The following is a 15,549-nucleotide window of genomic DNA, read 5'->3' on the forward strand; positions in this document are numbered from 1 at the left end:
TTATAGTTCTGGATGCCATCCCTATTCTCTCATCTTCCTTCTCAGTATCCCATTTAGAATAGGAGCTTATTCACTATCTTGATGAGCAGCAGCCTGTGAATTACTAATGGAAGGAGTTCTGACCAAGATTTTTTTTCTTTTTTTTTCATCAGTAGGATAATACTGGTCGAAGTTGGCTTAAACCTACATGTACTCCTGAGCATTTACTTTACAGCAACTGGATTTTATAAAGACCCATATGTCACTGAGACCCCTGAACCTTTCAGAGTTGCTCCAGAGACTGTATGTTCGTGACCACCCATATATATATCTAGATTACTTGGCCTGCGTGTCAAAAAAACAAAAACAAAATGCAGATTCTAGACTCTAATTCCATATTCCAGACTTGCTTGCTTAAATTTTCTGGTTTTTTTTTTTTTCTTTGGGAGGTGAAGTCTCGCTCAGTCGCCCAGGTTGGAGGGCAGTGGTGCAATCTTGGCTCACTGCAAGCTCCGCCTCCCGGGTTCACACCATTCTCCTGCCTCAGCCTCCCAAGTAGTTGGGACTATAGGCGCCCGCCACTACACCTGGCTAATTTTTTTGTATTTTTAGTAGAGACGGGGTTTCACCGTGTTAGCCAGGATGGTCTTGATCTCCTGACCTCATGATCCGCCCATCTCGGCCTCCCAAAGTGTTCTGGGGGTTTTCAGGAATCAATATGTGTCATACACTCTGAGGTGATTATTGTGGACACCCAGATTTGAGAATCACTATTGTAATCTCCTTGTTTTTTTTTCTCTATGATTTTTTAATTTTCCCCATGAGCATGCAAAGGAGGGAATATCTGAGCCAGCATGGTTTCTTTCTAATCCAAAGAGAATACTGTAGGATTTAATATTTCACTGTACTATCTTCTTCCCCACATAGTTTCTAAAGAGAAATCTGACGTTAATTCTTACCCTTGTTCTCTATAGGTGAGGTGTGTTTTTGTCTTTGGCTTCTTTCAAAATTTTCTCTTTGTCTTTGATTCTCTGAAGTTTGAATATGATATGCTTAGGTGCAGATTTTTTCATATTCATTCTGCTTGGTGTTTTCTGTTTCCTAGGTCCGTGGTTTGGTTCTGTCATTAATTTTGGAAGTTTTTCAGCCATTACTACTTTGAATGTTTCTTCTGCTTCTCTCTCTCATTCTTCTGGTATTCCCATTAAGTATATGTTCCACTCTTACAGTTGGCCCATTGTTCTTAAAAGTCTCATGCTCTACTGACTGAGCTAGCTGGGCACTGGCTCCACTGTTCTTAGTCTGTTCTTTTTTTTTTCTTCTTTTCATTCTTCTTTCTCTTTGCTTTTTAGTTCAGGAAGATATTGACATATCTTCAATCTCACTGATTCTTTCCTTGGCAAAGTCCAGTCTACTGATGAGCCCATCAAAGGCATTCTTTGTTTCTGTTACTGTGATTTTGATTTTTAGCATTTCTTTTTACTCTGAGTTTCCATCCCTCTCTCTGTATTACCTATCTATTCTTGCATGTTGTCCACTTTCTCCATTAGAGCGCTTAGTATATTAATTATCATTACTTTAAATTCCCAGCGTGGTATTAAACAATTCCAGTATCTCTGCCATATGTGAGTCTGGTTCTGATGTTTGATTTGCTCTCTCTTTTCAAACTGTTCTTTTGCCTTTTAGCATGCCTTTTAATTGAGGCTGGGTATGATGTACTTTGTTTAAAAACTGAGTTAAATAGGCCTTTAGTGTGAGGTTTTTTGTTTATCTGGCCAGGAGTTAAGCTTTATTTAGTGTTTGCTGTAGCTGTAGGTATCAGAGGCTAAAATTTTCTCTGGTATCCTTGTTTTTGTCTCTCCTATTGTTTTTAGGTTTCCCTATACACTCCTTCTTAAATTGCATCTGGACCTTGCCTAACTCTGTATTTTTTTCCGAGAGTTTTATAATTCTAATTTTAAAAGTGTAAGATGTAGCTCTTACACTTACGTCTGTGGTCCAGTTTGACTTAATTTATATGGATGATGTGGTGAAGGGATCCAGCTTTACTCTTCTGGATGGGCTATTTGGTGGTCGTGGCACCATTGAAGACTATTCTTTCCCTGTTGTGTTGTTTTGCTAGCCTTGTCAAAAATCTGTTGACCATTGATAGGGTTAGGTTTTGTGTCCCTACCCAAATCTCATCTTGAATTGTATTTCCCATAATTTCCATGTGTCGGGGAGAGACCAGGTGGAGGTAATTGAATCATGGGGGCAGTTTCCCCCATGATGTTCTCGTGATAGTGAGTTCTCACGAGATATGATGGTTTTATAAGGGGCTCTTCCCCCCTTTGCTCAGCATTTCTCCTTCTTGCTGCCTTGTCAAGAAAGTGCCTTTTTGCCTTCCACCGTAATCGTAAGTTTCCTGAGGCCTCCCCAGCCATGCTTAACTGTGAGTCAATTAAACCTCTTTCCTTTATAAATTTCCCAGTCTCGGGCAGTTATTTATAACAGTATGAAAACGAACTAATACAACTACAAATATGTTTATTTCTGGACTCTTAACTGTTTCATTGATCTATATGCCAATTTATGCTGGTACTATACTGCCTTGATTACTGTAGCTTTGTCGTAAGTTTTGAAATCAGGAAATAGGAGTTTTTCTTTTTTGTTCTTTTTCAAGATTGTTTTGGTTATTAGGGGTGCCTTGAGTTTCCATATGAATTTTTGCATCATCTTGTCAGTTTCTGTAGAGAGACTGGCTGGGTTTTTTTGGTTTTTTATTTTTGTTTTTTTTTTTTTTTTGAGACGGAGTCTCGCTCTGTTGCCCAGGCTGGAGTGCAGTGGCGCCATCTTGGCTCACTGCAAGCTCCGAGAGACTGGCCGGGTTTTTGGTGGAGATTGCATTATTAGATCACTTTAGTGAATATTGAAATCTGTCTTAGTCCATTTTGTGCTGCTATAACAGAACATCTGAGACTGCATAATTTATAATGAGCAGAAATTTACTTTCTTACCATTCTGGAGGCTGAAAGTCCAAGATCAAAGCACTTGATCTGGTGAGGGTCTTGCTGCATCATCACATAGTGGAAGGCAGAAGGGCAGAAGAGGGCTTGTCCTTTGACCTCAAGCCCTTTTATAATGGCATTAATCCATTCATAAGGGCTTTTGGGTCTTGTTTCCTCTTTTCTTAGTCTGGTCAAAGGTTTGTCAATTTCATTTATCTTTTCAATAAACTAGCTTTCATTTCCTTGATTTTGTGTATTGTTTTCTTAGTTTCAATTTCGTTTATTTGTGCCCTCATTTTTATTATTTCTTTTCTTCTAGTAATGTTAGGTTTGGTTTGCTCTTCCTTTGTAGTTCTTTAAGATGCATTGTTAGGTTATTTGAAGATTTCTTCTTTTTTGATGTGTAGGCACTTTTAGCTATAAATTTCCCTCTTAGTACTGCTTTCACTGTAATCCCATAGGTTTAGTATGTTGTGTTTCCATTATTATTTGTTTCAAGAAATTTTTCAATTTTCTTTCTTCATTGACCCACTGGTCATTCAGGAGCATATTGTTTAATTTCCATGTATTTATATAGTTTCCAAAATACCTCTTATTAATTTCTAGTTTTATTTCATGGTAGTCAGAGAAGATGCTTGATATTATTTCAAAATTTTTTTTTTTTGTAAACAGGGTGTTGCTGGAGTGCAGTGGCACGATCTTGGTGCACTGCAATCTCCACCTCCCAGGTTCAAGCAATTCTTGTGCTTCAGCCTCCCTCGTTGCTGGGATTACAAGTGTGTACCACCTTGCCTGGCTAATTTTTATAATTTTTTTTTTTTCTTTTTAGACAGAGTTTCACTCTGTTTCCCGGGCTGGAGTACATTAGTGCAATCTTGGCTCACTGTAACCACCTCCTCCTGGGTTCAAGTGATTCTCCTGCCTCAGCCTCTTGAGTAGCTGGAACCACAGGTGTGTGCCACCATACCCAGCTAATTTTTGTATTTTTAGGAGAGACAGGGTTTCGCCATGTTGGCCAGGCTGGTCTGGAACTCCTGGCCTCATGTGATTTGCCCGTCTTGGCCTCCCAGAGTCCTGGGATTATAGGCGTGGGCCACTGCACCCACCTAATTTTTGTAATTTTAGTAGAGACAGGGTTTTGTCATGTTGGCTAGGCTGGTCTCGAACTGGCCTCAAGTAATCTGCCCTCCTTGGCCTCCCAAAGTGCTGCAGCTACAGGTATGAGCCACTACACCTGGCCGTTGTTGTTGTTTAATGTTTTATGACTTGTTTTGTGACCTAACATATGAGAATGATCCATATGCTGAGAGCAATGTATATTCTGCAGCCATTGGGTGAAACGTTCTGTAAATATCAGTTAGGTCCTACAGTGCAGATTAAGTCTGATGTTTCTTTGTTGATTTTCTGTCTGGATGATCTATCCAACGGTGAAAGTGGGGTGTTGAAGTTTCCAGCTATTGTATTAGGGTCTATCTCTGTCTTTAGCTCTAACAATATTTGCTTTATATATCTGTATGCTCCAGTGTTGGGTGCGTATATATCTACAGTTGTCACATCCTCTTGCTGAATTGACCCCTTTGTCATTATATAATGACCTTTGTCTCTTTTTATGGTTTTTGTCTTGAAATCTAACTTGTCTGTTGTAAGTATAGCTACTCCTGCTCTTTTTTAGTTTCCGTTGCGTGGAATATCTTTTTCCATCCCTTTATTATCAGTCTATGTGTGTCTCTATAGGTGAAGTATGTTTCTTATAGGTACCAGATAGGTGGGGCTTATTTTTTTAATCCATTCAGCCACTCAAGGTCTTTTAACTCATGGCTGAAGAGTTTAGTTCATTTATATTCAATGTTTGTATTGGCAAGTAAGGACTTAATCTGCCATTTTGTTATTTGTTTTCTCGTCGTCTTTTTCCTTCCTTCCTTCTTCCCTCCCTCTTTCTTGCTTTTAGTGAAGGTGATTTTCTCTGGTGGTATCACTGATTTTCTTGCTTTCTATTTTTTGTGTATCCAGTATATGTTTTTTTATTTGAGGTTACCATGAGGCTTGTAAATACTATCCATTAATTCAATTTAATTTAATTTTTTTTATTTTTGAGATGGAGTTTCGCTTTTGTCACCCAGGCTGGAGTGCAATGGCACGATCTTGGCTCATTGCAACCTCTGCCTCCTGAGTTCAAGTGATTATCCTGCCCCAGCCTCCCAAGTAGCTGGGATTACAGGTGCCTGCCACCACACCCGGCAAATTTTTGTATTTTTAGTAGAGACGGAGTTTCACCATGTTGGCCAGGATAGTCTCGAACTCCTGACCACAGGTGATTCACCTGTCTTGGCCTCCCAAATTGCTAGGATTACAGGCATGAGCCACCACTCCGGCCCTATCCATTATTTTAAAGTGATGACAACACTGTGGCATAAATAAGCAATAAGAAAACTAAAAATACTCTAACTTTATCTCCTTGCTTCTTAACTTTTTGTTGTTTCTCTTTATATGTTATTGTACTGTCTGCGTCTTGAAAAGTTGTAGTTACTATTTTTGATTGGGTCGTCGTTTAGTCTTTCTACTTAAAGCCAATAACCCTTAGAATTTTTTTTTTGCAACTATTTTTTAGATCTTGTAGGCTTGCTTCTTTCTTTTTCATTTTTTTCTTCTGTTTCCTCTGTATTTTCAAATAGCCTATTTTAAAAGCTCACTAATTCTTTCTTCTGCTTGATCAATTCTGCTATTAAGAGACTCCAATGCATTCTTCAGTGTGTCAGTTGCATTTTTCACCTCTGGAATTTTTACTTGATTCTTTTAATTATTTCAGTCTGTGTTAGATTTATCTGATAGAATTCTGAATTTCTTCTCTATGTTATCTTAAATTTCCTTGAGTTTCCTCAAAACAGCTATTTTGAATTCTCTGTCTGAAAGGTTATATATCTCTGTTTCTCCATGATTGGTCCCTGGTGGCTTATTTAGTTCACTTGGTAAGTTCATGTTTTCCTGGCTGGTCTTGATGTAGATTTTTGTCCGTGTCTGAGCACTGACATGTTAGGTATTTATTGTTGTCTTCACAGTCTGGGCTTTGCAATCTGTACCTGTCCTTCTTGGGGAGACTTTCCAGGTATTTGACAGGACTTGGGCTCTAAGCCCAGTAATGCTGTAGTTCTTGCAGACTCGTAGACTTGGATAAGATCCAGAAGAATTCTATGGATTACCAGCTAGAGACTTATGTTCTCTTCCCTAACTTTTTATCAAAAGGTGAACAACTAATGGCGTGTCTCTCTTTCTATGCTGAGCTGCTTGGAGGTGGGGGTGGGGTGATGCAAACACCCCTGTGGCCACCACCACTGGAACTGCCTGGGTTAGACCTGAAGCCAGCACAGCCCTGGGTCTTGCCCAAGGCCCTCTTTAACCATTGCCTGGCTACTACTTATGTTCGCTCAAGCCCCGGGACTTACAATCAGCAGGTGGCGAAACCAGCCAGATTTGTGTCCTTCCTTTCAGGGCAACAAGTTCCCCAGGCACCAGGCATGTCCAGAGTTGCTATCTAGGAGTCAGGGGTTGGAATAAAAAACCTTAGAAATCTACCTGGTATTGTATCCTACTGCAGCTAAGCTGCCACTCAAACCGCAAGACAAAGTCCTTCCCGGTCTTTCCTGCCCCTTCTACAGGCAGAGGAACCTATACCTGTGGCCATAACCACCACTGGCCCACAAGGAGTTCTGCCAGGCCACCACTGATGTTAACTTAAGGCCCAAGGGCTCTTCAGTCAGCATGTGCTGAGTGCTGCTAGGCCTAGGACCCACCCTTCAGGACAGGTCCAGAAATGTCCAAGAGCTTAGGCCTAGACTTAGGAACCCCAAGAGCCTGCTTGGTGCTCTATCCCACTGTGATCAAGCTGCTACCTGAAGCCAGCATGTTTCAGAGTCTCACCCAAGGCCCAAGCATGCTCCCTGGGTAGTGTTATTGGTTATTCAGGTCCCGAGGACTCTTCAGTCAACAGGTGATGAATCCTGCCAAGACTGGGTCTTTTTTTTCAAGGCCAGTAAGTTCACTTCTGGCTCAGGGTATGTTTAGAAATGTCAGCAGGAACTAGGGCCTGGGATGGGGGTCTCACGACTCTGCCCGGGGCTCGTCCTACTGTGGCTGAGCCTAGTATTCAAGACATAAGAGAAAGCCCTTTTTACCTTTCTCTCTTGTCCTCAAGCAGAAGGAAGGAGTCATTTTGTTGCTGTGAGCTACGCTGCCTGGGTTTGGGAGGAGGAGTGGCACAAACACTCCCTTAGAAGCCGTGTCTGATGTCTCTCTAGGTCATGCCCCAATCCACTGGCTTTAAGCCCAGCACGGCACCAGGATTTGGCTAGGAATTGTAGTCCTTGTGTCCTAGACTGCCTTTCAAGTTCACTTTGGACCCAGTGCGCTTTAGCTTGTGGTGGTGAGGCTTGTGGAAACTCACATTCTGGCCACTCAGACGGGCACATTCCCTCTGGCTACAGCTGGTCCAAATGCTCCCTCCGTGGGTGGACACCAGCTGAGTTCAGCATGGTTTTCCTTTGCACTGTGACAGGGCAGCACTGAGTTCAATGTGCAATCCCCAAATTGCTGCACTCTCCCTCCCCTAAGTACACAGATTATTTCCTTGCCACACACAGCTGCTGCCAGGGGAGGGGCGGAGGGTGGGTGGTGCTGGTGATTCAAGACTGCCTTTTCTACCCTTTTCAGTGCCTCTTTCAGTGATACGAAGTTAAAACCAGGTACTGTGATTACTCACCTGATTTTTGGTTCTTATAAAGGTGCTTTATTGTGTGCAAATTTTTGGGAGGTGGGTTGTACAATTGATGGAGCCTTCTATTTTGCCATCTTACCCTGGTTTGTAATTTTATGTCTTTGAAAAGAAGCTGAGATAAGAAAGCAAGTATATATTTATAGTTTGTTATATTAACTTTCTTATTTATCATTTCTGGTTATCTTGGTGTGTTTTTGTGGATTTGAGTTACCATCTGGTGTCACATCCTTACTCTAATACAGTTTTACTCCCATCTGACTCCTTTATGTTCTTATTATCAAATATATTTCTGGCTGGGGGCAGTGGCTCACGCCTGTAATCCCAACACTGTGGAAGGCTGAGGCAGGAGGATCACTTGAGCTCAGGAGTTGGAGGCTGCAGTGAGCTATGGTCACACCACTGCCCTTCAGCCTGGGTGACAGGTGGAGACCCTGTCTCTAAAAAAATAAAAAGTAAGGCTGGGCGCAGTGGCTCACGCCTGTAATCCCAGCAGTTTGAGAGGCCAAGGCGGGCAGATCACAAGGTCAAGAGATCGAGATCATCCTGGCCAACATGGTGAAACCCTGTCTCTACTAAAAATACAAAAATTAGCTGGGCGTGGTGGCACGTGCCTGTAATCCCAGCTACTTGGGAGGCTGAGGCAGGAGAATCAGGAGGCGGAGGTTGCAGTGAGCCGAGATCGTGCCAATGCATTCCAGCCTGGTGACAGTGAGATTGTCTCCAAAAAAGAAAAAAAGTAAATAAATGAACATTACATTTCTATATGCTATAGACCTGACAATGCAACTGTATACATGTTTTATACAGTTGCTTTTTAAAATCGGTTAACAGAAGAAATACACAGTTTGTGTTTTATAATTATCTTTACAGATTGGGATTACTATTTGGAGTTAATTACTTTTGGTCTGAAGAACTATCCTTTGTATTTCTTGTAAGACAGGTCTGCTGGCAGTAAATTCTCTCAGCTATTGTTTATTTGGGAATGTCTTTATTTTGATTTCTTTTCTTTCTCTCTTTTTTTTTTTGAGATGGAGCCTCGCTCAGGCTGGAGTGCAATGGCAGGATCTCGGCTCACTGCAACCTCTGCCTCCTGGGTTCAAGAGATTCTCCTGACTCAGGCTCTTGAGTAGCTGGGATTACAGGCACGCATCACCATGCCCAGCAAATTTTTGTATTTTTAGTAGAAACAGGGTTTTACCATGTTGGCCAGGCTGGTCTCAAACTCCTGACCTCAGGTGATCCACCCGCCTTGGCCTCCCAAAGTGCTGGGATTACAGGCATGAGCCACCACACCCACCCTAGTTTAACCTGTTTTTATTCCCAGTTCTTGGCGTTCACTTTTTAGGACTGTCTTCAGCATGTATAACTTACGGTTCATGTATTTTAGAAGTATACAAACGTAACTCTGAATGCTAGATTTCGGTGTGAAGAAGATTCACACTTGAGATTACTATGAATTATTTTAATGAAAATATTGTATTACATTTTCTGATTTTAAGAGCAATAAGTACTTTTTGTAAGAAGAGGAAAAAAAAAAAAAAGCCACTAGACTCCTGATATAAAAGTCAGTATCCCCCTGCAATCCCATCTGCCGGATATAAACACTACCAAGGTAATATGACCTTCTATAAACTTTTTGTTGTAGCTCCGGCAGGAGCCTGTGGTGGTGTTCTGGCACCTCCTGCAGGTACAGCAGCAAGTTCCAGGGCTGTCCTCTTCACTGTAGGGTCTCCTCCACACAGTGCAGCGGCTCCCACTTGTACCCACGTGTTCCTTCAAACAAGAACAACCTCAGGTAAGGAGCATTTGTTATATTACAGTCTTTGGCTAGTATTTGGAATGTAGCGTTTTGACAAATGACTCAGTGTTGTAACTTGGACAAGTCACTTCTCTGGGCTTCAGTTTCTTTACCAGTGAAATGGAGATTACGATTTTCTTTATCTTAATGGGTTATAAGAAGTAAATGAGGCATCATTTGTGGGGAAAAAACTTTGTAAAGTGCTATATTAGATATTAAAATATTATAAATATATGTTGTATATAATATTTTACAAAATGACATATAGTATAAATATGACTTCTTCATGAAGAAGCAAATCATATATGGTTCTTCTCAGGTTATATATTAAAGGGTTACTTTAGTAGATCCAATAAATTATTTGAAAAGTATAGGTTTTGTTTTTTTTTTCTTTTTTAAAGAAACTTGTTTTGGCCAGGTGAGGTGGCTTATGCCTGTAATCCCAGCATTTACTTTGGGAGGCTGAGGCAGGCAGATCACTTGAGGCCAGGAACTCGAAACCAGCCTGGCCAACATGGTGAAACCCCGTCTCTACTAAAAATACAAAAATTTAGCCAGGTGTCGTGGCGGGTACCTGTAATCCCAGCTACTCAGGAGGCTGAGGCAGGAGAATCACTTGAACCTGGGAAGTGGAGGTTGCAGTGAGCCAAAATCGTGCCACTGCACTCCAGCCTGGGTAACAAGTGAAACTCTGTCTCAAAAAAAAAAAAAAAAAGAAACTTGTTTTATTTTATTTTTTAATTTTTTGTACTTTGGGTCTCAATCTTTGCACTTAATCCTATATATGGTTAGAAGGCTAATAGATTTGTTTTATCATTTATAATCTGTAAATAGGTTAATACCAAAAATTAAAGTATTTAGATTGGACTTGAAATCAATAATTTGATGTCTTACCTGTTGTATCATGAGTCAAGTTATCTTATTCTAAATAAGTTGCTAATCAAGACACCAGATTAATAAGCAAAGGATAGAAATAGATAATAAGAGAAAATAGATCTAAAATTATATTTTTAAGACAATTAAAAACCTTGAATAAGAAGAAAATACCATTTTAAGAAAGTAACATTTTATATCTGTTGACTATACCTATATCTTAAAAAGTACAGTGCCCAAGACTGGGCATGGTGGTTCACGCCTGTAATCCCAGCACTTTGGGAGGCCGAGGTGGGAGGATCACTTGAGGTCAGGAGTTCGAGACCAGCCTGGGCAACATGGTGAAACCCCGTCTCTACCAAAAAAATATAGAAATTAGCCAGACATGGTGGCATACGCCTATAGTCCCAGCTACTTGTGAGGCTGAGGTGAAAGAATTACCTGAGCCCAGAAAATCAAGGCTGCAGTGAGCCGTGATCACACCATTGCAATTCAGCCTGGGCAACAGCAAGACCCTGACTCAAAAAAAAAAAAAAAAAAGTATCATGTCCAGTGTTACTGAGGAGGTTTAGTAGGATCTATGTGCTTACTCAGGGCTGCGTTAGAGAGTACTATAACAGTTCTTAGGAAGAGCTGTAAACATATGTATTGATCTATGCTAATTCCATTCCTTCTTATACCACTTCAGAGCATTTATCACAAAGAAATTACTCAAAAGAAGGAACAACTGTCTGCATTTCATTACAGTGCTATTTGTAATATGAATAAAATCAGAAATAGTATAAATGACTCCAGATAAACATTATATAATATATATAAACTTAATGAATCACTGTGCATCCATTGAGTTTTATAATTATGAGGCCCTGTGGAGCAGCAAGGAGAAATGAATATGATCTAAATTTGCTTAAAACAGAGTATTCCTTCCTTCCTTCCTTCCTTCCTTCCTTCCTTCCTTCCTTCCTTCCTTCCTTCCTTCTTTCCTTCTTTCTTTTCTTTCTTCTCTTTCTTTCTTTCTTTTCTTCTTTCTTTTTCTTTTCTTCCCTCTGTGGCCCAGGCTGGAGTACACTCGGCTCGCTGCAAACTCCCTGCGTCCGGCTCCCGTGATTCTCCTGCCCTGGCCTGCTGGCTGCCTGGGATTGCGGGCGCGCGCCACCACGCCTCCCTGGTTTTTCTGCTTTGGCTGGAGGCGCGGTTTCGCCGTGTCGGCCAGGCTGGTCTCCAGCTCCTGACCTCGAGTGGTCTGCCCGCCTCGGCCTCTAGAGGTGCTGGGACTGCAGACGGAGGCTCGCTTACTCGGTGCTCGGTGTTGCCCCGGCTGCAGTGCGGTGGCATGGTCTTGGCTCGCTGCAGCCTCCGCCTCCCAGCTGCCTGCCTTGGCCTCCCAGGGTGCTGGGATTGCAGCCTCTGCCCGGCCGCCGCCCCGTCTGGGAGGTGGGGAGCATCTCTGCCTGGCCGCCCATCGTCTGGGTTATGAGGAGCTCCTCTGCCCGGCCGCCCCGTCTGGGAGGTGAGGAGCGCCTCTGCCTGGCCGCCCATCGTGTGGGATGTGAGGAGCGCCTCTGCCCGGCCGCCCATCGTCTGGGATGTGAGGAGCGCCTCTGCCCGGCCGCCCATCGTCTGGGATGTGAGGAGGGCCTCTGCCTGCCCGCCACCCCGTCTGGGAAGAAGTGAGGAGCGCCTCTGCCCGGCCTCCCAGTCTGGGAAGAAGTGAGGAGCGCCTCTGCCCGGCCTCCCAGTCTGGGAAGAAGTGAGGAGCGCCTCTGCCCGGCCGCCCCTTCTGGGAGGTGAGGAGTGCCTCTGCCCGGCCGCCCCATCTGGGAAGTGAGGAGCGCCTCTGCCCGGCCGCCCCTTCTGGGAAGTGAGGAGCGCCTCTGCCCGGCCGCCCCGTCTGGGAAGTGAGGAGCGCCTCTGCCCGGCCGCCCCGTCTGGGAAGTGAGGAGCGCCTCTGCCCGGCCGCCCCGTCTGGGAAGTGAGGAGCGCCTCTGCCCGGCCACCCATTGTCTGGGATGTGAGGAGCGCCTCTGCCCGGCCGCCACCCCGTCTAGGAAGTGAGGAGCGTCTCTGCCCGGCCACCCCGTCTGGGAAGTGAGGAGCACCTCTGCCTGGCCACCCCATCTGGGATGTGGGGAGCGCCTCTGCCTGGCCGCCCCGTCTGGGAGGTCTACCACAGAGGCCAGAAGCAATGTGGGGGCTGGACGTGGTGGCTCACACCTGTAGTCCCAGTACTCTGGGAGGCCGAGGCGAGTTGATCACTTGAGGCTAGGAGTTCGAGACCAGCCTGGCCAATATGGCAAAACATGAAAAATACAACTGACAAACCAACCAACCAACCAAGCGACAACAAAACAGGTCTACCCTGGAGTCATACTCTAATTTTTTCTATTTTCCTCCCTTTCTGATCCTTTATCCCACTTTCTTTTTCTTCCTCTTCCTTCTCCTCCTTCTTTGTCAAATAGAGGATTGAGTTATTATCATTGATCCATACAAAGTCCCTCTCTCATTTATTTTCTTTAATTCCCACCCCCCATTTCTATTCCCCGTCTTCCCATGTGCAACCTTCCTAATATGTTTGATATGCATCTTTTTGTTTGTATGTATTTTTAGAAAATGTTTATTGTTTTGTGTGCAAAAAAAATAATAAAAAAAGAAAATAAAAAATAAAAATAAAAAAACAGTATAAAAAAAGTAGCTCTGATGATGTTTAATATAAAATATATAGATAAGGAATAACAATCAACATGGATAAGTAAAAACTATTAATATCCTTAAATAGTACATGGGGGTCAGTGAGTTTCTTTTAATGTTTTCTTTATCACCTCAGCAGGTTCGTTCAGCAAATAAGAGTAGGAGTGGGTGTGAAAGCCCTAACTCTGGACACTGCCATGTATCCTCTGTTTCCTTGTAGTGGGGCCCAGCAACTCCGGGGGCTCTCTGTGTGCCATGAGTGGCCGCGTGTGCGTGGGGTCCCCGCCTGGCCCAGGCTTCGGCTCTTCCCCTCCAGGAGCAGAGGCAGCTCCCAGCCTGAGATACGTGCCTTATGGTGCTTCACCCCCCAGCCTAGAGGGGCTCATCACCTTTGAAGCCCCTGAACTGCCAGAGGAGACGCTGATGGAGGTAGAGAAGAGACTATAGTGGTGTGAATGTAGTGTTGATTTGATATGAGAACATTCTAGTGATGACAAGAACAAAATAAGTTAAATAGTTAGGAAGTTATGTTCTCTTTAACGTTCCTTTTCTGTTTGAAAAGTATTGCTGATGTCTTTTTAGATTAATGTTGACAGTGACACTCATCCATAATAAGCTTTGGTTTATAGGAAGAAACACATAGATTCTGTGTTTTTCTTTCTTTTTTTTTTTTGAGACAGAGTCTTGTTCTGTCACCCAGGCTGGAGTGCAGTGGCGCAATCTCGGCTCACTGCAACCTCCGCCTCCTGAGTTCAGGCAATTCTCCTGCCTCAGTGCCCCAAGTAGCTGGGATTACAGGCACACGCCACCATGCCTGGCTAATTTTTGTATTTTTAGTAGAGACAGGGTTTCACCTTGTTGGCCAGGCTGGTCTCGAACTCCTGACCTCGTGATCCGCCCACCTCTGCCTCCCAAAGTGCTAGGATTACAGGCATGAGCATTCTAGTACATTCTATTACGTGTTCCAGTGTATTGAAACATATAGTGCAATATGCTGTCACAGAGCAGAGACACTTTTAGAAGTCAGTTGGCTTATTCTCCTGTCACTAGGAAAATGATTCTCATCTTTCTTTAACCATAAAAGAGTGGGAAACTTTTAGGCTTATTTGAGATTTCAGAATGCATTTATAACTAAAAACAAATCTCAAAACAACAATCTAGAATACCCATTTATTTATTTATTTATTTGTTTATTTATTTGAGACGGAGTCTCGCTCTGTCACCCAGGTTGGAATGCAGTGGCGCGATCTCAGCTCACTCTAACCTCCACCTCCTGGGTTCAAGCCACTCTCCTGCCTCAGCTTCCTGAGGAGCTGGGACTACAGGCACATGCCACCATGCCCGGCTGATTTTTGTATTTTTAGTAGAGACGGGATTTCGCCATGTTGGCCAGGCTGGTCTCAAACTCCTGACCTCAGGTGATCCACCCGCCTCAGCCTCCCAACGTGCTTGGATTACAGGTGGGAGCCACCATGCCCGGCCTAGAATGCCCATTTTTAAATGACAGCCCTCTGAATGCTGTTATGTCTACCCACACTCCCCTCTTTAACTAACTGAAAAGATCACAGAAAGTTAGAGCTTTGGTATTAGGAATCACTGTTAACTGAAAAACGACCAGAAATTAAATAAAGCAACTCTGAAATTATAAGAAGTCAGCAGAATTCAATACAGTATCAAGAAGTGTGATTTAGCACCTATAGTATCTTTATAATCTTGGTGTCTAACTTGTCATGTTTTTGTCTCATGTATATTGATTTAATCGTTCAGCTTTCTTTTGTTTTTCTGGTAAAAGCACAGCGACCCATCCTGAGTTTACTTATGTGGGTACTCTGATACATATACACAAACACACGCATATACCTACATTTGGTTTCATTTGTGTTCATTTTCTTACCAGCTTTCTGGAATTTAAAAATTTCAATCTCCTTTTGTCATTCTGATACTCATAAGTATAGAAAACATGATCAGTGGCCATGGTTTATGTACAGAAATGAGTATGTACCTATTTTTAACCTGAAATTTTCTAAGACAAATTGACTTTGCTGCAGCGGGAACACACAGACACCTTACACCATCTGAATGTGATGCTGATGTTCACTGAGTGTGTGCTGGACCTGACAGCCATGAGGGGAGGAAACCCTGAGCTGTACACATCTGCTGTGTCCTTGTACCAGATCCAGGAGAGTGTGGTGGTGGACCAGATCAGTCAGCTGAGCAAAGACTGGGGGTGGGTGCCCCCCGTCATTCATTTCCAGACTTTTCATGCTTTGTCTAAACTTGTGTCGAAGTTGTAGGTATTGTCATCCACTGAAGATCATATCTCATTATTAAAAGCTAGGAGTCTCAATTATTTCTTTGTACTACATTTCACTATATGAGCCAAGACCTGGAGATTATGCAACCTCAGTGTTGCCTTTCCTTGTAAATTATACTGTTGAAGATCTTTTATGTAAATA

The 15,549-nt window shown here is 43.0% G+C and overlaps 1 protein-coding gene across 5 annotated transcripts in view; it reads left to right on the forward strand.

Annotated features, from left to right (window-relative positions):
- The window catches only part of ULK2 (unc-51 like autophagy activating kinase 2), a 104,160-nt gene that overhangs the window by 81,182 nt on the left and 7,429 nt on the right, over positions 1-15,549 (forward strand). For 4 of the 5 annotated variants that reach the window (XM_063617737.1, XM_063617739.1, XM_063617738.1 and 1 more), the window contains 3 exons: positions 9,380-9,529; positions 13,314-13,522; positions 15,142-15,320. In XM_063617737.1, coding sequence (XP_063473807.1) covers positions 9,380-9,529; positions 13,314-13,522; positions 15,142-15,320 — 538 coding nt within the window. The remainder of the gene's footprint in view (positions 1-9,379; positions 9,530-13,313; positions 13,523-15,141; positions 15,321-15,549) is intronic. The other variant, XR_010115635.1, reaches the window with a different exon arrangement.

The sequence above is a fragment of the Symphalangus syndactylus genome, chromosome 14 (assembly GCF_028878055.3).
Source record: "Symphalangus syndactylus isolate Jambi chromosome 14, NHGRI_mSymSyn1-v2.1_pri, whole genome shotgun sequence".
NCBI classification, from domain to species: domain Eukaryota; kingdom Metazoa; phylum Chordata; class Mammalia; order Primates; family Hylobatidae; genus Symphalangus; species Symphalangus syndactylus.